General features: G+C 24.4%; 2 protein-coding genes across 2 annotated transcripts; one reads left to right on the top strand and one right to left on the bottom strand.

Moving 5' to 3' along the window:
* The first annotated feature begins 7,003 nt into the window (after positions 1-7,003).
* Positions 7,004-8,662, top strand: LOC134837196 (uncharacterized). The gene is made up of 2 exons (XM_063852562.1): positions 7,004-7,291; positions 8,237-8,662. The coding sequence occupies exons 1-2, from the start codon at positions 7,004-7,006 to the stop codon at positions 8,660-8,662; spliced, it is 714 nt and encodes a 237-aa protein (XP_063708632.1).
* A 10,721-nt stretch (positions 8,663-19,383) lies between these two features.
* LOC134827022 (trehalase-like) lies at positions 19,384-23,055 on the bottom strand. The gene is made up of 4 exons (XM_063839548.1): positions 22,329-23,055; positions 20,526-21,333; positions 19,943-20,239; positions 19,384-19,843 (listed from the first exon to the last, which is right to left on the bottom strand). The coding sequence occupies exons 1-4, from the start codon at positions 23,007-23,009 to the stop codon at positions 19,725-19,727; spliced, it is 1,905 nt and encodes a 634-aa protein (XP_063695618.1). The 5' UTR covers positions 23,010-23,055; the 3' UTR covers positions 19,384-19,724.
* Between the last annotated feature and the right edge of the window lie 39 nt (positions 23,056-23,094).

Here is a 23,094-nt window from a genome sequence, read left to right as displayed (position 1 = left end):
TACTTCACACAAGATGGCGTTGTTACTTTTTATCATATTTAGGTAGCGTTGCCCATTTGTAATTTCGTGAAAGATCCAAAATGTGTATTGGGACATATTTATAAATTATGTATAGGGTCAAAGACTTACAATGTGCATTGGGACAATTTTAAAATGTGCATTGGGAAAAATTTTAGTATGTGAATTGAGACAAATTTTTATGTATTCTTCATAAAATTTCATAGAATCTTCAAGAAACTTTATAGAAGCTCATAGAAATTTTACATCTTTTTTCACTAAAAAGTATAAAATAAAAAAAAAAATAAAAATATTGCTCATTTGGGCAAAAAATTAATTTTGATATGACTGTTTATTGGGAAAAATTCTGTAATTAAACCACGTGGTTAATGTCAACGGATAAAATTTTAAAATATAGAATGAAAAAAATTACAAAAATTTGCATTGGGACAAATTATTAAAATTGTTTATGGGACAAAAACTTAAAATATGCTCTGAATGAAATTTAAAATTGTTAACTGGGATGATATTTAAAAAATTTTGATAAATTAAGTCACGTGGTTAAACTTATCATTATTGGACAAGAACTCCTAATATATACTGATAAAAATTTTAAAATGTGCATTGGGACAATTTTTAAAATGTTCATTGGGGTAAAATTTTAGATTATGCATCGGGTCAAAATTTTATGTATTCATAAAATGTTCGAAAAATTTCAAAGAATCTTCATAGATTATAGAAATTTTACATCTTTTGTTACTAAAAAGTATAAAATAAAAAAAAATATTTTAAAAATAAGCTTTTTTAATGAAAAAGAGCCCTAAAAAGTAAAAAAATAAATAAAAAAATTCAAAACTTCAGCAATAAAAAAAATATAAGAGTCAAAATTTTTAAAATTAAAGATAACTTTCTAAAATAAAATTCGAATGTTTTTCCTTCTGCTAAAATTTTCTCCATTTTTAACTTTTTAGGGCTCTTCTTCAAAATATTTTTATTTTTTTATAACTTTTTATTTTTTCTGAGAACAATTACCACTATTTCCGTGTGCTTTTCGTCATCTGGAGCGTTGTTTATGTATTTTTCCTCCAAATATGTTGCCTAAGCTCATTTTTCTGTCTTATCTCGTTTTTTTTTTGTTGGATTCCTTAATTTTCGTGTGTGTCAGTTGGAGCATGTATAAGCCTTTAAAACTTAAAATGAGAATAGGCCATAAGAGTATTAAAGTATCAAAGTAACACAAAAAATATTTATGTAGCAAGGAAGCACGGCAACAACTCAAGACGGAAGAACAAGAAAAAAAACGAAGAAGAAGAAGAAGAGAAATGGAACAACTTTTCTAAATAGATAACAAGCAAGTTCAATCAAACACTTCACTTGTATTACTACTTTTGTTCTGTATTTTGTTGTATTTTTATGCGGAGGACGCAAGAAAAGATGGGAAAAAAAGGCGGAAGACATTTTCTTCGAAGACTTACACAATTTCTCGTTTCTTTACTTACTCCACACTCTTTGCACTAACTACCTCGTGCTCTTTTCTTTAGCTCTCTCGCTGCAAAATCAGCAAAGCAACAACGACACGATGGAAGTTTAAGTAAAATTAAATTTGTGTACAACACATTGCATATGCTCAGGCATTCAAGGCAAAACTGCAAGATTACTTTAAAATTCTGCTCTGTTCTTCGTCGTCCTCGTGCTCGGCATCGGCGCGCGCGGTATACCGAACACATGAAAGGAAACTGATGTTAAACGATTTATGGACGTTAACCTTTTTATTGTACAATAGTGTAGTTGTTTTTTTTTTGTTGCTATCCTGTGTAGAGTAGATTTGTAACTAACGAGAGGAAATTCATAAAAAATCAACGCGGATAACGTTGCGACGGAAGTTGACCAACAAAAGTGCATTTTTTCGAGTTTTTTTTTCGCTCTCTGACAATAGTTTTGAATTTATTTCAAGTTTAAACAAAAATTTTATGCAAAGTAACACTTTTCAAATGCATTTTGAAGGTGAAATTTTTGCATAAGTTGATTAAAAAAGTTTTTAAAGAAAATTATCTCAGTAGGGAATATTTTTACACAATCAAATGAGAAATGAACATCTTAAAACTGGAGAGGGAAATTTCATTCATGCTTTAAGAAAAAACTCTTTTGTTAAGTTAAATTGAAAATTTTAATGGAAACTTGAAAAATATTAAGTTTTATTAAATTTAACTTTAATAATATTTTATTCTTCTTATATTCATCAATTTTAATTTAAATTAAATATTAATTTTTATTTCTAATTTATTTTAACTCATTTTTTTTTGTAAAATAATTAATTTATCCGTAATTTTAAAAAAATAATTATTTTTTTAAAATAATTTTTTGAATTAATATCAAATCGATATCAAATTTAATTATTATGAATAATTTTTTAAATTTCTGTTTAAAAAAGTTTAAATTAATTTATTATTATTTATTTAAAAAAAAAAATAATAATAAAAAAATAAATAAATTAATTAATAATAATTTTTTTTATTTCTGTTTATAAAATTTTTAATTAACAAAATTATTTTTATATTTTACATTTTTCAATTAATAAATAAATTATTTAAAATTACTTAAAAAGTTTTACAAACAGAAAATTAAAAAAATAATAATATTTTATATGATAATATTTAAAAAATAAATTATACATTAAACAAATAATAATTTTTTTTTATTTAAATTAAATTATTTAAATTTTTGAAAAATAAAAAAAAAATAAATTTGAATTTAAATTATTTAAAATAATAATTGAAATTAATTATTAAAAATAATTATAATTATTAAATTCCATATTAACTTTTTTTAATATTTATAATTTATTTTAAAAAAAATCAAAAATATATTTTACATCATCAAAAATTTTTATAAATTATTTTTTAGAAGAAAAGACTTGAAAAAGCTCTAATATCGTATTTTCTTTCTACATGAACGTGAAAAATGTGTTAAAAGAAATCTGTAGACACACTCTTTTCTGAATTTATTGTTGGACAAAATGACCATATTTGCAATAATAATTTTTTTCTTCGGTTTTTCCTTCCATCAGCAGTGCAAAAAAAAAACAGATACAAAGCACGAGAGGAAAACTTTTTTTTTATTCCAAGATGTGAACTTTTTCAGATGTGCGAAAAAGGGAAAATTAAAAATCATCTCCTACATAATGCATGTAACATTTTTTTCTCCCGTTATTTATTTATTTTAAATTGAAAATATTTTTTTGTGCAACTAAACTGATGATAAATGAAAAAGTTTTTCGTTCGTCCTTCGCGTATAAATCTTCGGAGCTAGTTTATTGACTTTGAATAAATTATACATCAATGGAGGAAAAATAAAAATGGTCCAAATAGTTGTCCCCTTGGGCTCGCTTTTACATTTCTAACGAACACAAAAATTTAACACGTGCACTACTGACCGATTATATGTACTTAAAATAATTTATGAGCAAAGTCTTTCATTTCGCACAATTCAAAAAAAAAAAAATCGAACCTTTTACCTGTTTTATTGCCTTACTTTTTGTTCGTACAGCGCCACGTACAGATTTCCCCCTCGCTCAGATAGCTCATTTTATTTTCATGTAAAAATTATTGGCATTCCAAGTATTTGTACTACTTTAAGGATTGCGCCCAAGTCCATGAAGCGAACGAGAAGAATAAGAAGTGCGAAAGAAAGAGTTCATTGTCATTCCGATAAATTAAGACAATATAATAAAAAGAGTTTTGCTGTACGGCCTACACATAAATTGACTATAACCGATTAGAACTTTGATTATGTGACGGGAATAACAAACCCTGAATGAAATGATATTCGCAAAGTCAAGTGTTGTGTGAATCATGCTTGATGAGTATAATAATAATGAGAAAAGAAAGCAAACTTCTGTGTGCCATAACAAATTAGGAGGCGAGAAGGAGACAACGCAGCGACTTAACGGTCTCTCTCTCCATTATTTTATTATTATAAAAATGTTTTGTGCAAAAAATAAAATAAAAGAACAAAAACGGTCAATAATAATTAAGGAGCGGGTTCAATATAAATTCTTTAAAAAGTATGTGAATGAACTGAGAAATTTTAATATAAAACGCCAAGAAATATCCCTGATCAGAATAATTGATATAAGATAATGAGGGAACTGAAGAGAAAAAAATTTATATAAAATGGTCAAGTGTTTTGCGTGTGTAGTAGCACAATATTTGTACATACTAGAATTGAAGTATGCGTTTGTTATTATCAATATTCTTTCTCCGTTTTACTATAATTTTATTTTTTGCACACTTTATTATTAAAATTTATACACACTTGTGATTTTATTGGTTCATATTCAGTTGAAGCGCATTCCCTGCGATTAAAATCTGAAAAAATCTTTTGAGACGTCAATTTTTTTATAATTAAAAATTAATTAAAATAAATTAAGTTATTAATTAAACAAATAAATTTAATGATTAAAGAATTATTAAAAAATTATTTTATTAAAATTAATTAATATTTTAAATACTATATTCAAAAATATTAAATTAAAAATATTTTTATTTATTATAAATTAATTTAAAATTAAAAAAAAATTAAAAATTTAAATTAAAATATTTTTAATTAATTATTAAATAATTATTTTAATTTTTAATTATAGAAATTAATAAAAATTATTAAAAAAAAATTTTATTTAAAATTTAGGTTAATTTTTAATTTTTTTTAATTTTTTTAAAATAAAAAAAAATAAAAGTAAAGTTACAAATTATTTAAATTAAAATATTTTTATCAAAAATAATTATTAATATTATTATTTCAAACAACAAAAAAAATATTTAATTTTCTAAAAAAATTTTAAAAATTATTCACGTAGCGATAAAATTTAAAAAAAATTTTTATTAAAAAAATGTTAAAATTATAAAAAAATATATTAATTTTTTATCAAAAAAAATAAATAAAATAATAAAATGACTTCGAAATGACTTTAAATCATATTTTTGATCTAAAAATTTCAAATAAATATTCATAATTTATTTAATTAAAAAAATTAAATTATTAAAAAAAAATAAATTTTAAAAAATAATTCTAAATAAACAAAATATATTATCAAAATATTCAATATTTTATTAAATAGTTAATTTATTAATTTAAATTTATGAAAAAAATATTAATTTATTCTTCAATTTTTTAAATTTATATTTAAAAATAATTTTATTTTAGTTTTTAAAATTTTAAAATAGAATTAAAAAAATAAATTACTAATTAATTAAAATTAAAATTATTTAATAAAATTTTTAAAATTTTTTATTATTAATAAAAATATTAACTAAAGTTTTAATTATATTTTTTATTAAATTTAAAAATTTAACTGAAATGAATAAATTTTTTTTTTAAATTATTTTAAAGCTAATTGTTCCGATGAAACTGACAAAATATTCCACAATCGAATCTGAAACAAAAGTCATTTAACAAAAAAGCAATATTGATCATTTTCCCAAATCAAACTCAAACCAAAAATCGACATTTATTTCACAACAAAACAACGTTGTAGTTGACAATCACAAAATTTTCCAGTCGAATTTTCCATCTCGTACCTCATGCAAAATCGATTCAATAAAATCTCAATTGCTGTCCGGTCAACGCTTTGATTAAGAGCTTTTCATATTCCTGTTCTAACATTTGTTTGTCCATATACTCCAAAATTCTGTGATTTCTGTTTAACACAACACACGCGCCTACCTCTCCATAACGTTAATCAATAACGCGCTTCTATCGCAAACCAAAATCTCCATACGCGACGACGTCGACAACAGCCGGATTGCATGCACATAACGGTGGTTTTTCTGCGTAACAATTAAAATTTTGTTTCAACAATTTTAATTTTATTAAAAAAGAGGCAAAATTTACAACAATATTACTTTTTCGGTAGTTTTAAACTTTTTACCGCTACGTCATGCCCAACTAGCATCGCCTGAGACATAATTTAATATAAATTATCCGGCAACGAAATTTCCCGGGGAATTCCCAGAATGCCAATTTAACGAAAGTCACCCTACTCGAAATTTGCAACGAAACTATCCCGTTCTAAAATGCCTGTTCAAATATGTATTTATGCACGTACAGAGCAAAAATTTAAAATTACAATCACGCTAGCTGACGATTACAACAAAAGATTATAAAATGAAGTGATTGACCAAAAATAATTTTAAATTCTTACGGACTTTAATCAAGTGTAACACAAAACGGAGACCAGCAAAAAGGTCGCTTTTGTCGTCGTCGTCGCGATAGAAATTGAATTTAATTTAACACTAATTGGGATACAGTGACAAAAAAATTAATAAAAAAATAACAAATTGTACAAATTTCGTAACAAAAGGAGAAGCGGAGAAATCTCCCTCGATACAAATAAAACGAAAAATTTAATAATAATTTAATTAAACACACAAGAGGCGGATGAAGTTTTTTGAAATGAGATAAAATTTGTGAACCACGCAGTTTTTTTTGTTGAATTTCGTGAGAGGAAAAGAGGAGAGAAATAAAAAATCAATAATTTAATATCGTATTATTATTATTGTTAATAAATTGAATTATACGGGGGAAAACAAATAAATGATGATTAAACAAATTGTGATTATTTTTGCCGTTACAATAACTTTCTGGGCGAACGTTCAATCGCTCACGATACGGGTATGTGCGGTGTTTTTCTACCATCATCATAGATTTTGTCATAAAAAAATTATCCTTTTAAATTAGAGCGCTTTTTATTCAAGAAAAAAATTTCATTAAAAAAATACAAATTCTCAATAAAAAGGACGAACCAAAAAAAAAAAGAAAGATCAAAATTTATTCATAAGAATTCCGTAAAAAAAAAATAAAAAATTATCATAATTTCCCAAAAAATTTTATTTTTCCCGGACAAAGTTAAAAAAAATATTATACATGATAATACGATAAAAAAAAATTTAACAACCCAAATATTATTTTTTTTTTGTTTCATTGAATATACGCACACACACAGGACTTAATGTCGCCAGAAGAAAAGGATGGAATGGAGCAGCAGCAGCAGCAACAACAACAAGAGCCCAATAAATCAATGTTAGATTTGCCTGCGAATGCGACATCTATTCGTGAAAATATTTCAGATGGGTTTTCGTGCAAGAATAAAAGCAACGGATATTATGCCGATCCGGAAAATGATTGTCAAATTTTTCACGTATGCCACAACGTGGACTACGGCATGACGCGTCGAGGCAGAAAAATGATGGTTTACCGTTGGAGCTTCATTTGTCCCGAAGATACGGTGTTCGATCAGGTTTGTAACTCTTTTTTTAATGTTGGTTGAATGGGATGAAATTAGATTTTTTGAGCATTGCATTGGTTTCTTAATTTTTATGTTTGAAATTTTACTTAATTTTTTTTTTTTTTTAATTTTTTTAATTTAATTTTTATTTTTAATTAAAAAAATAAAATTTGGAACAATTTCATATGAAAAAAATGAAATAAATTTTCATAGAATAAATATTTTGTTATTTTTCCTAAAAACAATTTTATAAATTTAATATAAAAATTTCCAAGAAAAAAATTATTTATTTTCATATTCAAAATTAATTTAATTAAATTAATTAAAAATTTATTTTTAATTATTAACAATTTTAATTTTATTTTAAAAAAATTTAATTAAATTTGAAAGAAATAATTAAAATTTATTTTAAAAAATTTTTAAAAATTAGAAAAATTTCCCATTAAACGAACTTTTAATTTTTATTAATTTAAAATATGTAAATATTTTTTTAATTAATTAAAAATATAAAAATATTGAAAAAATAAAAAAAATTATAAAAAAATAAAATAAAATTAAAAAAAAAATTTCCTATGAATTTTTTGTCATTGAAAGTTTTCATTTAAAATTTAATTTTTATTTTTTATTATTTGAGAATATTAAAAAAAATATTTTTACAGTTAAATTTATTATAAATTTCCTTTAAAAAAAATCATTCAGAATTTTTTAAAAATATAATTTAATTAAATGATAAAATAAGAAAAACTAGTCTTCATAAAATTTATTTCATATTTTTATTTAAATAAAAAAAAATATATTCACATAAAATGAAAAATTAATAGGAGATTTTTCTAATTTTTTATTTTATTTACAATGCTTCAAAAAATCATCCGAAAGGATTTATTTAAAATTAATTTGTTTGTAATTAATCAAGGATTTTGTCTTTTTTTTTTGTTTTTTTGAAAAATTGGCAATTAGAATCAATACACATGTGTTCGCACGACAGATTCATCAATTGAGTGTGCCGATTCCCCCCAATATTACCCCGAGCCAGATGCGTCACAAGAGGAAAACCAAATGGAATCGTCGTCACGTTCTCCCATGCCTGCCAACCAACCAGCAACCTCGACAAGTAAAACGCTCCTTTCGCCTCCGCAATTCCCATACAACGGCAACGCTTACGAACATCAGAAAATTTTACAAAAAATTCCGGCAGTTTTGGTACAACAAGCGATTGATGGATTGAATGACGAAACACGACTAAACGAAAATCTGTCGGAAGACAATCAGGCAGTCGTCGAGCAGTCGAACGAGCGCGTTGCAAAGCAACAACTGGGCCGAAAGACGTTCTTATTCAAAGCAGATGCTGATGCGGCAAAAAATGAACAGTTGACTGAAAGATAAATAAAAGGTTTATTTTTTAAATGGTCCCTCGAAAAATATTCATGTACGAGAGTGTGCACGTGCACAGCTCGAACCCTCTTTCTTTGCATTTTTTTTTTTTTTTTTAATATATAAAGTAACGAAAAATATATATTTTGTACTAATTTTAGTCGATGATGTAAAAAATTGAAAATAAAACACGCAAAAAGATTATTTTCTTACAGTCTCAGCTTTTTTTTTTCACCCGTAAACAAATTTAAAACCGGCAAAAGGACGCCATTTTTGCAAATTTTGGGTGAAAATGCGGCGTTTCAAGTGCTCAAGGTTACCCAAAGTCCAGAAAACTTTCGTACTTTCCGAAAATAACAATCAATTGTTTGTCCAATCTATTTGTGAAAGGAACAAAAAAAAAGTTTTTCGAGAACTTTTCCTGCTGTCATGTTACCTTAAAGTAAGATTGAACGTAATCGAAAGAGAAACGAAAGACAAAACGAAGGAAAACTCAACCACAGCAACATTCTGCCTACCAAATGCATGTTTTAGTTTAACAAGGTTTGATTAGAATAATTAAATTAATGGTTTGATGAATTGACTTTTTGTTCGGTTGTCATCGCACACACACACACAAGACGAGACGCAAACCAGTTGGAATGCCGAAGATTCAAATGAATTAAGTTTAATTTGAATACTTTTTGTGTTATTTTTATGCTTGTCAGTTAATGTGTGTGTCCAATGTGGCTCTAGGGCGAAATTAGGACAATTGAAACAGATAAAAAGGGTTGTAATTCGAAACGACAAGGAAAAGATTTTTAATTGAAATGTTTTATTGAAGGGGTTCTGAAGAGTAGAAAACAAGATTTGGGTCACATCACAAAATAAAAAGTTTATTTTTTGCATGAAGCCAACCAGAAAATGATCGTCCTTTAGGCAAAATCTCGGAATTATTTTTAGCAAGAATTTTAATTTTGTTAATTTTAGTTTAATATGGTGCAAAAAAAGGTTTTTTCACAGACTACTTTATTTAATTTTAAAAGAAAAAAAAATTGCATTTTGATTTTTTTTAAATTTATTTTTTAAATAATTAATTTAAAAAAATTATAATAAAATTAGTAAATAATTTTAAAATATTTTTCATATATTAATTTTTTAAGAAAATTAATTGAAAATAATTATTTTAAATTAACAAAACTAATTATTTTTTTAATATTATTAATTTTTTTTAATAAAATTAATTTTAAAATAAAAATTATTTAAATAAAAAATAATAATAAAATTCATATATAATTTTAAAATATTTTATTAATGTTAGACTATTTTAAAAAATTTATTAAAATTCATTTTTCGTTTGATTTTTTTTTAAATTTAATTTAAAAATATTTTTAATTATTAATTTTCTTATGAATTGAAAATATTTTTTAATTACTCAATTATTTAAAAAAAAATTAATTAAAATCATAAAAAATATTTTTTTAATTAATAATTATTTTTTAATTTCTTTATCAAAGAATATTACAATGAAGTTTTCCTTAAGGTATGCAATAAACCTCACATTAAATTTTCTCAATTTTTCACGAATTTTTAAATATTTTTTTAAATTTTTTCTTCACATAGACCTTCTGAGCGTTTTAATAAACATTTTTATGACCAACAAAACATAATTTATGAATCTTTAATTTAAGTTATTGCGTTACAAAATTTGTATTAATTTTATAGCTAATTAAATTTTATAAAAAATTTTGTCTCAATTTAACTTTAAGTTCTAAAATTTAATTTACGAATCATTTTTAAATTTTTTAAAATTATTTTTGATGAATTAATGAAGGTTTTTATAAAGAAAAACTAATAAAAACTCAAGGAAAACTAAGAAAATTATCAAAATATGGCACGTAAAAGTCATTGCATAACACGTAGAAGCAAAAATTAAATTTTCCTTGAAAGAAACATTAATTGCATAATTTCAAGAGTACAGCTGATAATAAAATTTAAAAAAAATGAAAAATAAAAAAAAATAAAAAATAAATAAAATAAAAAAAAAAAAAAAATAAAATAAAAAAATTTAAATAAAAAAAAAATTTCAAAATAAAAAAAATCTTGGTAGAACGAAATCCACAGGTCCCTCAATAAATTTTAAAATGGTCAAATTTCAATAACTCAAGAACGGGTTTTATCCCTTTTGCAAAATCTTAACGTCATTATGATCCAATTTCAAGTAATTTAGGACGAATCAGAGAAACTTGGATTGAAATTAAATTATATATGAAAAGACATTTTAACTTAAATTACACATCGTTTTACTCGATGAACGCACATTTAAGAAAGATGGCGACTGATGCTATTTAATGCTCTACTGCTCCATGCCTTGGTCTCTTTTTATCTTTTTCATTTATTTAACTACGTCTATGAACGTCGTATTTGCACAAGAGAGCAAGAAATTGTCATTTAATCGTCGAAAAATAATATAATTGGTTCACGTGTCATCATATCCTGAAAAATCCTTTTGATTATTATTTCTCTCGTTGTGTGTCGTCGGGGAGGACATTAAGTTTTTTGGAAAATTTTCCTCTAAATGAGTCTCTATTCTATTTGCGCGCCGTTATCTCTATCTGTGCAGCTCACACAATTATCTTACGCTACATTGAAGTTTTTCTTCCGTATACGCCGTGCGCGCAAGAGTTTCGTCGAGTAATAGTTAGTGAAGTAATATAATAACAAAAACGTGTGAAGCGAATTTTCTGTTCATGCATCACGTCGACGTTGTCTTATGAATGTTTCTCGATATTTTAAGCAAAAATGTTGTTTTTTCGTGTACAAGGGTTGTGATTCAGATCGTCATCTCTCCCTCTTCGTTAAAGCACTGAGGATTAAAGTAAATGAACTTTTTTTGTCGTAATTGACCAAAATTGTCAAAGTCATGCCGAGAGATGATGTACATGTTGCACTCCGCGGAGATTCCTCTTAATTGACTGTTTTTCTAAATAAAAATAACAAAACGCTGATGACGATGATGACGAAGGGGAGAAGTGAGGCAAAAAATCTCCAATTATAATGATTTTCGAGCGCTGTCATGACGCATCATCAAAAAATTTCCTAATAACGGCAGCGCGTTGTAATGTTTGTACAATGACACACGTCGTCGCCATAATCATCGCCGCCGCTTGTTGCAAAGGGACGACGTGAATGCCCGTTAAATCACTTTTTGAAACTTGTGTGTTTCGCTTGTTCTATTAATTTATGTCTAGTTAATGTCATCATAAATATTATAAATTTAAATAAAATTAATCCTGCTATAATCTAACGAGATTTAACTTGTCTCATTCACTTTTCAGAGCAGTAACGAGCAAAAAAATCAAAAGGGCGGGAAAATCACTCTGCTACACAGTCCCGCAACGTAAGCAAATCTCAATTTTTGCAAACTCCCGATTGATCACGTATCAATAGAAAATAAGGTAAAATTGGAGACTAATTGGTTTTATTAAGTTTCGCACGATTTATGCAAGCATCTACCTATAGAAAAAGAGGAAAATTATGTATAATAAATAAAAGGAAATATTACACAAAAGAACCGATTAATTTCAGGTTGAAATGACTCGAAACGAGATTAATCGGGATTGGAATTCAATTGAGTTTGATTGAGAGAAATCCGCAAAGAAGAACTTTTTTTTGATCGGTCAATTCGCTTCAACCATACCTACCTACAGAAGATAATGAAAATGTTAACAATGAGAGAATTCCTTGGAAAATTCCACACAATAGCTTTGAACAAATAATCGGAATTACCGTTTTGTAAGCAGAAGCAGAACAATTTCTTCTTGAAATAAAATAAAATTAAAACAAGGATTTTATGTGAGTAAGAAGATGCACTTTGATGCCAATTAAATGTTCAAAGCACGGAATTTTAAAATTATAAAGGAGTTTTAATAAGAAAATGTAGCAAAAAAATTTAAAATTTTTATAATTTCTTTAATTTTTAATTTAATTATATATTTATTTTTTTATTTATTATATTTTATTTTTATTTATTTTTTGATTATTTTATTTAAATTATTTTTATTTAATTATTTTATTTTGTTTCATTAGGTTTCAAGTCAATTTTTGGGTTTTATATTCAAAAGAAATTCAAACATTAAAAATTGATAAAAATTATTTTTTTTTTATTAAATGTCGTTTATAACTTAATTTGACACAAAAATAAAAAAAAATATTATAATTTATTGGAAATTTTATAAAATTTTTAAATTTCAGAAAAAAATATTTTTAAATTATTTTATTTTATCATTACAGCTTTATTTAAATATGTTTTTTTAATTTAAAAATAATTCTAAATAATTTATTTTAGGCCGCTCCAAATGAAACTCAATAGTTTTGTCCAAAATTTTTGAAATAATAATTTATTTAAAAAAAATAATAAATTTTGTAATTTTTTTTCATACTAAACGCCAATTTTCATTAATTTTATTAAAATTTTTTTTATTATATTGAGTTTTAAGTCAATTTTTAAGTTTTATGTTCAAAAAAATAACTTAATTTGACACAAAAATAAAAAAAAAATATTTTAATTTATTTAAAATTTTATAAAATTTTTAAATTTTACAAAAAATATTTTTAAATTATTATATTTAATCATTAAAGCTTCAAGTTAAAAAATTTTTATAAAAAATTTCGTTATTTTTTAAAATTTGTTTTTAAATATTTTTTTTTTATTAATTTAAAAATAATCTTAAATTATTAATTCATTTATTTTAATATTTTTTATTTATTTAATTTTTTTTTAAATTTTCAAAAAATTTTTTTTAATACTTTGTTTAATTTTATCAATTTATATTATTATTTTTTTTTTCTTAATTTTTTTATTCAATCATTTTATTTCAAAAAATATTATTTTTAATTTAAATTAATTTTTTTTATTAAATTTAAACTTTATATTTAAGTTTTTTCAATTAACTTGTTTTTAAATAATTATTCTTCATGTAAAAAAAAATTATTTTTTATTAAAATAAATATTTAAATTAAAAATTAATTTAAAAAATATTATTAAATTTTAATAAAAAAAATAATTTTTAAATAATTTAACAATATTTATTATTAAACAACATTTTAAAAAAATTAGCTTAATTTGCAAATTTTAGTGAAACAATTAAAAAAAATTTATAAAAATATCTTTGTTGTTACCTAATAAGAAAATTTTGTAAAACAAACAAAAATTTCCCAAAAAATCCATAAACCCGCCTTAAACTCGACAATTGTTCTGCTACTTAAAACTTTTATTGTCGTTCGCATTATCAGTTTGTATTATTATTAAACTAATTTCGAGAGTGTGCAAAGCAAGGTGCACTCCAGGAGGCATTTGCGGTAAAATTCATGCAATTAAATGTTTCACACACACACAGTTGTTCCGACACCTACGGAATGTTAGCGCCCGCCGCACACAAACACTAATCAAGCAAAAACACAAGAAAAAAAATCACAAACACTAATTCCATTATTAGACAACCCGAAAATAACTTGTTTCTTTGCCGCAAAACAACAATCCAAAATACAAAGACAGCGTCATGGCAACAACATTCTCCCAAGAGTGTTTGGGGGGAAAAACGAGAGAGATTGAATGTACTCGGAAAATCATATCAATAATCACTTTGATCCGTGTTCGTAACTCGTCTAATGAATTTATTGTTCTGTAAAAATCAATGAAACAGAATTTTTGCGTCGAATTCCAATTTAATTACAACGATTTGCAATTCAACGGGAAAAAAATCAACAGAGCAGTCATGCTGCTGCTGTCTGTTAAAAATGTTTTTGAAAAGTCAAACACATGAAATAAAAAAAAAATTAAACTCGTAATTTTCTGTTTGAAAAAAAAAAGATGCCTTTTCACTATGCAACTAAAATATTTGCAATTAAAAATTTCCAGAAAGCGAGCAAAGTATTTTACGGAATTTTTAAAATTTAAACATCATGAAAAACAGTATTTAAATGGCATTTATTTACTTTTCATTCATATTTTTTCATGAAAAATAACCAAAAAAAGTAAATTACTTCTCATATTTATCTCAAAAAATTTTCAGGCAATTAAGGTAAAAAAAAAAAATCTTGTCATCGAAAAAAAAATTAAATTTTTTCTTAAATTTTTAATGAGTTTCCCATCAAAAATTTTAATGATAATACAAATTTAATTTATTTTTCGCGGAAATTTCAACGTTGCTCTGACAACAAAAACTTTCAAAGTGTAAATTTAAAATGTGAAACCTTATCTTTTAAATCTCTTGTGAACTTTTCAGATCATCAAAATACGGTGCAACGAGTTCAAGGAAAATTAAATTGATTATCATCTATTGTGAGTAGTTGTACTAAAATGTAAGTAAATTATATTCTGGTCGATTTAATGCGGGTTGTCTATATTCAATAATCGTTCATTTTCCCATGGATTTCTGAATGGATTTGAGAAAATTATTATTTATGGAATTATTTATGATCAATGTGACGCACAATTCATCCACAATTTAGTTGCGGCAAAGGGAAATTTTGAGTTATTTCTTCATTGAAAGCACTTTTGGAGCATCTGGAAGAATCTAATTTGGCACAAAAATGACACCTGACACTCGCATTTCTCGAGAAATATCCCCGAGGGAGTAATAAATTTTAGTTTTTTCTCATAAAAGTGTATCATTAAAAGATATGATGCAACGCAGTTAATGGTAAGTCATAATTTTTTGAAAAATTTAATTTAATTTATTTATTTAATTTAATTTTGATTTTTAATTTATTTTTTACTTCCAAACCTTTAATTTTTTAAAAAAAATTTAATTAAAAATTTCTTTAATTTTTTGTTTAAAAATTGTTATTAATATAAAATTAATTAACCAAAATTTAAAAAAATCAAATTAAATTTAGTTTTTAATTTTTCAAAATTAAAGGATTACGAAAAAAAAATTATTTGAAATAAAATTAACATTTAAAATCGATTTAAATAAATAATAATTAAAAAAAATTTAAACTTTTTCAAATCAAAAAATTTTTTTCTAAATAAATCTTCAATAAAAATTTGAAAAAAAAAAATTTAAGAATAAAAATTCATAAAATATAATTTATAAATTTTCAGGGAAAAATAACTGCACAATAAATAAATAAGAAAAAAAACATTTTTATTATTATTAATAAATAAATAAAAAATTGTTACTTCTAAAAATTTTTAAAATCAAAAAAAAAAATTCATTAAAATTTTGAAGAAAAAAAATAAAATTTTAAACAAATAAATTAATTCATAAAATTCTCAAAAGTCATTGAATTATTAAAAAAAAAATAATTTTTTATTAATTTTAAAATTTAAGAATAGGTACGGAAGAAAAAAATGATTTGAAATAATATTAATATTAATTAAATTCAAATTTTTCGAAAAATTTTAAATTTTTATTAATTTTACATTTTCGAATATCGAAACATGAAAAAAATTTCCCTAAAATATTATTCAAAAAAAAAAAAATGAAAAATTTTCACTGCATTCAAAATTTTAAAATTATAAACAATAAATTCAAAAAATAAACTTTATGAAGATATTTGAAAATAATAAATATAAAAATTAAAATTTCATAAAATCATTGAAAAAAAATAAATTTACTTGAAAAATGAGATAGTTCACTGATAGAAATTTTTTAGTAAAACCTTAATGATGAAAACAAAAACTTTCTCATTGCTCAAATTACCACAGGAAAAAAATATTTAATTAGATATAGGTGAGTAAACAGTATTTTGTGAGAGAAAAAATGGTTAGCATGGCTTGAACAAAGCTTTTATTAAAACATTTTTAATATTTAATGACTAACGAGATTTTTGCACACCGCAACGCAAAACCATTGAATTGTAGCAAATTCTGAAAATTGTTCCACTTTAACACTAAATTTATGCAATTTTCATGCTAAACTGCTGTTTATGGGCAAACATTGGCACAAAGTTCCGAGTCTTTATCGTCGTTTATCGATTACTTTAATTGACTTCACGTGCTCATATTCGGTTTGTTTACTAACTTCATTATCCGGCGTCTCTCGTTTAACGAAGCAAGATGACCATATGGTCTGTTTCTCCCGTAAATCTCATAATAGTTGCGTAATTAGATTATTTTCGACAAGTTCGACATCCCGTAATTTGATTAAACATACAAGCAAACGAGCGGGAGAGGCATAAACAAAAAAGACAAACATTTGACTCTTTAATGTCTTTAATAACAAAATGAAACAGGAGATCCTTTTATCTTCAATTGTTTTGTTTTTGTTGTTTTTGCGCGTTATGTTTACATCTGAGGATAAAAAAATCGTTTATTTAATTTAATTGAAAAAAATCAAGTAATTCCATTTAACTCGAGGAGCGAGGAGTTGGTGATGGCGTGCACAACGAACGCAACAACGCATCGTAAATTGCTTCACACTTTTCATCTAATCTGCTCGTAATACCAATGTTTTACTACATGCTCTCTCTCTCGGCTACACGAACCACTGATATATATGAAATATTATATGGATTAACATCCCCTTGTTGGATTGTTTTGTGTATGTATTAGGAGTCTCTAAACATTTTTCGCCAACGGGCATGTTAAAGAGACTGAAATCGTGTCTGATGTTAAACTTGTCCAAAAACTGTTTTGAAATTTGTTTGATAAGGGGATGACGAAGAATTATTTTTCGCAAAAATTGCTTCCTTTCCTTTGGAAGTGATGGAAAATAACTTATTTTTTATGGGATCCAAAATTTTTACTTTAATTAAGATTTCGATTTTTCTAACATAATATATATTAATATCGTAAAAATTCAAAAATATATTAATTTTACAAATTTTTAATGTAAAGGAAAAACTATTCAAAAATTCAAAAATATTTTTTTTAAATAAATAAATAAAAATTATTTTTTTATGTAAAAATATTATTTTAAAAATTTTTTATTGTTTATTTAAATTTTTATTTTTTTATTATTTTTGATTTATTTATTTATTATTATTATTTTTTATAACATTTCATATAATTATTTAAACTTTTATATTTTTTATCAAAAAAAAAAAAATAATAAATAATTTTTTTAATTAAAAAATTAATAAAAAAAATTAAAATTTTTTATGTTAATTTTAATAATAATTTATTTTATTTTGTTTATTTATTTTAATTTAATTTTTTTATTTTATGAATTTTATTAATTATTATTTTTTTATTATTTTTTTCAGATATTTAAACTAAAAATTATGTTCAAAGCGCAAAAAAAATTTTCATGACCTAACATATAAAATTCCTGTTAAAGCCTCGATTTCACATTCCCGCACTTTTACACAACGGCCCTTTGCCATGATTGTCGATGACGAACGCAAGAGACTTTTTTCCCATAAAGCATAAATAAGAAGAAAAGAAGATTGAATTTGCAGTTTTGAACTTGCCCTCGAGCATTTATCAATTTGTCAGTGAAAAAAAAAATAAAATACTCAACACAATACTACAATTATGTGTGGATGGAGCGGAGTGCGTTCATTCTTAAGGATGGAGAGGAGATATTGCCCTTTTTATTTTTATTTTATGCCTCACAATCAATTTAAGTACATCTATACTTAGGAGCAAAAGCGACTGAAATCATTTTGCGTTATTATTATTACTATCATCGTTTTAACACAAAACGACGTGGCTACCGCTCCGAAATAATAATAATTTTGCTAAGACAGGGAAGATTATGACGTGCATAGGTTTTGGCAAGAAAAATTATTATTTTGATGATTTTTCGTGCGTACATGTGCTTTTAGTTTGAGTGTGTAGGAAATGCAACACAAAAGGGGGTTCCTTCCTTTTTTTATTTATTTCACATGTTTGAATGTATTACCATTGTACTCCATTTGATTTATTTGAGCCAATAAAAATTTTCTCCCCTACTTACTTTCTTCGCTTTTTTTAAGTGATTTCAACACCACAGGATTGAATTTCCATCTAACATAATGATATTCATTAATTCTCACATCTCGCCAAGCTCTCGATTTGAATGGAAATTGCAGCGCTTGCTAATTCAAGATTTTTACGGTACGTGTTATATGTCTGTATGAGATGTACGAGACATGCCCTACGGAATGAAAAGGGGTAAGATTTAACATTTATTTTAAATTTTTATCTCCTTTTATAAAATTATTTACTTTTTAAAAATTATTTGAAAATTATTTTTTTAATTTTGAAAACTATTAAATTTATTAAAAATATTTCATTAAATCCAAAAAAGAAATATTGAATTTTCAATTTTCGAATAAGACTTAACAACATCAAAATTGGTTGAAAACTAAAATATTTGTAAAATATTGTCAGTTTAAAGCTACTTTTTAATTGATTCGAGCCAAAAAGTTGAAAAATTTCACAAATTAAAACTTTTAAAATTTTCATAATTAAAAAAAAAAAAAAAAAAAATTGAAAAAAAAATAAATAAAATTTTCTTCAAAAAATTCAACTCAATATTAAGTTTTTATAAATAAAATATATTTTAAAAAATTAGAAAATAAAATTTAATTTAAGTTACAATTGATATTTATTTAATTAATTAATTTAATAATTAAAATAATTAAATTTAATTTAAAAATTTAATTTAAGTTACAATTGTTTTATTTAGCTACATTCTAAATAAAATTTTTAAATTTAATTAAACATATTTTTATTAATATTTATTAAAAATTTTTATTAATTAATTTATTCAATAATAATAATTAATTTTTAATTAAAAACTACCTAATTAATTAATTTAGTTAAAATAATATTAAATTTTTGTTAATCTTACCTTTTTTTCATCCGCAGGGTAAAATTCAACGTACGTTAATTCAACACATAGTTCCTGATTGAAAACACAGATGGCCTATCTCTAAAGATTAACAGTTGTGGTGAAAAAAAAAATGAATGAATTTTACCTTAAAAATGCACGAAAAGAAAAAAATCTCTCATTAACGCTATAATTTTCACAAAAATAAACAAAAAAAAACTTTTTCATCATAATACTATTTTAAATGGTAAATATTGACACTTTTTATTGTCTCCGCAGCGGGTATGTAAATGAAAGCTACCGCAACCGATCCAAATCAAACAATTCAATTATATCATTATCATCATCATCGTCAACAAAACAAATGCACTTGACATGGAGAATAAAGCATTGATTTTGAATGATGATAAATTGCTGGCATTATTGGTGACTTCGTTATCGCTATGATCTAATTAATGGAATAAAATGAAATAAAATAGAGTTGAATAATCACCGCGTCATCCGTTTTTGTGGCTTTCGATAATTATCTGCAGCGAGAAAAACTTACCGATTGCCGTTAAACGGTCTCCGTATTTATCGAGAAGATCTAAAATTGCTCCGTTGGACCATCCGAAGCCTAATTGAACCTCATATTCGCCACCGCCGCCTTGACCTCCGATTTCAATGGCGGAATATTTCTCAAACATCGCTCTCGTGTCTTTGTAGGTCAAGTAATTATTGCGAACCCATTTTTCGGTCCAATTATAAGCAAGAGCTTTGGCATCAGGATGACTTAAATTGTCCATTCCAATGATAATTAAATGTTGAAGTGGCGCCCAAACGTTTGGAAAGTCCCATTGTTCGCCTGAAATTATATAAATTTTTTTTTTATTTTTTAAATTAAAATTGAATATTTATTAAATTTGAAAAAAAAAAATTTTAAAGTTAAAATAATTATTTAAAAAGTTTATTTTTAATTATTTTTTTTAAATTTTAAATATTTTTTTATTAAATTTAAAGTTAAAATTATTTTTTAAATTAAAATTTTAATTTAATTTTTTATTAAATTTAAAAATATAAATTAAAAGCTAAAATTAAATTTTGATTTTAAATTTTATAAAAGTTTAATTTGATTTAATTAAAAATTTTACCTGTATGTTCAAGTGTATTGGGAACGCCTCCTGGATAATCATTTACTCCAACAACTTTCAAATAATTCAAAATTTTCAAAGTTATTTTCGCCTCATCTGCTGGATTGAAAGCTTTTACCCACAAAGGAGCCAAATTTGATGCCGAAAATAACTCCCGACGACGATTATTTATTAAATCATAATCGAGCCATGAGCCAATATCTTCGTGCCATAACACTTTATTAATCGCATTTAATAATTCACTCGCTTTTTGTCGATAATACTCGACTTGAACTTGATCTCCTGCCCATCCAAACCATTCCGCGAGCAACATTGCATTTTTATACATGTAAGCATTGAGTTCTACGGGAATAACTGAACGAGCTTTCGAATCGGTAAGATTTCCTTTCCACGATCCGTTCGCTGTTATGAACCATCTTGCTGTGAAATCCATACCGCTTTCGGCACCCGCTTTCATTTCCGAGTAAAAATCTTCCTTTTCTTCGTCAGTTTGGAAAATTGCTCCTTTTTCGTAATCCTCGCGATACGATTCGGGACGAGGACCGAAGGAGTTGTCGATGTAACGAAACAATTGCACACCATTTACTTCGACGAGATGACGTTCCATGAAAAATTCGAATTCTGTTTGGAGGTCTGCGAGAGAATTGAGCACAAATTCCTGATCTTTTGTGAAATCGTAATAACTTTTGATCATGTTGGCAAGTAATGGAGGATGAGATCTTCCGAGATAGTAAACACGACCTCCGTTCGGGATGTGATTAAATCGTTGAATGAAGCTGCGAAGATTTTGCAAAATGCCTTTTACGGTCTGTTTTTTGACAAAAAAATTTTAAAAAAATAAAATTTTTAAAATAATAATTTAATAATTTGTAAATAAAATAAATTAATTAATAATTAAATTAAAAAATGAAATTAAATTAATATTTTTTTAATTAAATAAAATTAATTAAATTTTATTTTTTTTTTAATTATGGCTTAATTTGTATTTGTTAAATTAAAAAAATTCTTCGAGATCAAATTCTATCTATTAATTGATCAAAATTCAAAATTTTCGTTTTTATTAATTTCTTTGATCAATGAAAGCTTTTCGATTTTTGTTACAATTTCACATGCAAGCAAAAAATAAAATTAAATTTTTTCCTAAAATATTTAAAAGTTCACAATAATTAAAACAATTTATTTTTTTTTATTTAATTTTAAGCAAATTAATTTTTTTAATTAAAAAAAAATGTGAAAATTACGAAAAATTTAATTTTTGAAAAATAAGCTCTTAAAAAATATTAAAAATTATTTTATAATGGTAACATTAATTATAAAATATGAAAAAAAAAATAATTTAAAAAAAAATAAAATAAAAGTAAAAATGATTAAATTTCAATTTCAATCCAAATTTTAATTTAATTTTACTTGCTTTTTAATTTATTTTATTTAAAAATTTTTTAATTTAATTTTAATTATTTTGTTTAATTTAAAAAAATAAAAAAAAATAATTTTTATTAAAAAAAAATTTACGAAACTTTTACAAAAAAATATTAAAATTCATTTTTTAATGAAAAAAATCATTAATTAGATATGAAGAAAAGTAATTTAAATAAGTAAAAAGGTATTGATTATTGGACTATTGGTAAAAAATTGTTGAATAATATTAAAAAAAAAAATTAAAGATAAAAAAATATTTTTTTTAATTCAAATTTAAATTTTTTAAGAAAAAAATTGCATGAAAATTTAAAAAATTTTGAGTGAGTTTAAATATTTTTTTACGATTTTAACGCCACAAAATTAAAATAAAATATTAAAACTTACTTTAAACATCTCACAATGCAACAATCCTCTAATAATCCAATACGAGTCCCAATAATAAATTTCCAAAAATCTTCCTCCTGGAACCATTACGGGATTTGGCACAGGAATAATCGAATACAATTTCTCGTTATCATATACATCTTGTTTCATCTTCCTACCCAATTTAATCCAAAAATTATTTAAATCCCGCGCCCATTCCTTCAACGCACTATCCTTAATTTTATCTAAAAATTTCGGTTCTTTCACCCAATCATCCGGAATCCAATCGACAAATTCATTCCCTCTTGCCGCAAAATTACTCTCAACCCATTGTTTGACTTGGTCTCGTGTCGGATTTTGGTTGTGCGTCGCCATAAAAGATTCAAAATTTTTCAAAGTTTCTTCCTCGCTGACGAGCATTTTCATATCGACAAAAGTCTTGGAATCCGCATAAATCGACGCCAGCTGGACAGTGTGCAATAAATTGCCGTAACAATAGACTTGACTGTCACATTGCGGCGGCAAGTCCGTGTAACTAACTCCGACTTCATTCCTTGTACTAATATTTGATTGTGGTTCCATTGTTCGTGCCGAGTCGAAGACATTTTGTTGTACGAGCGACGCAGACGAAATTCCATTAATATTTAATGTTACGAGAAAAATGAGTGGCAAGCAGATGACATGGGAACAGACGTATTTCATATTATTTTCTTGAATTTTACAACAAAACGCTTTTTCTCGATACGGATCGTGCGAAAGCAAAAACAGTACTACTCGCTTTATGAAT

Source organism: Culicoides brevitarsis, chromosome 1 (genome assembly GCF_036172545.1).
Source record: "Culicoides brevitarsis isolate CSIRO-B50_1 chromosome 1, AGI_CSIRO_Cbre_v1, whole genome shotgun sequence".
NCBI lineage: Eukaryota > Metazoa > Arthropoda > Insecta > Diptera > Ceratopogonidae > Culicoides > Culicoides brevitarsis.
The sequence above is the reverse complement of the archived record's forward strand: the minus strand, read 5'-3'. Positions and strand labels throughout refer to the sequence as shown.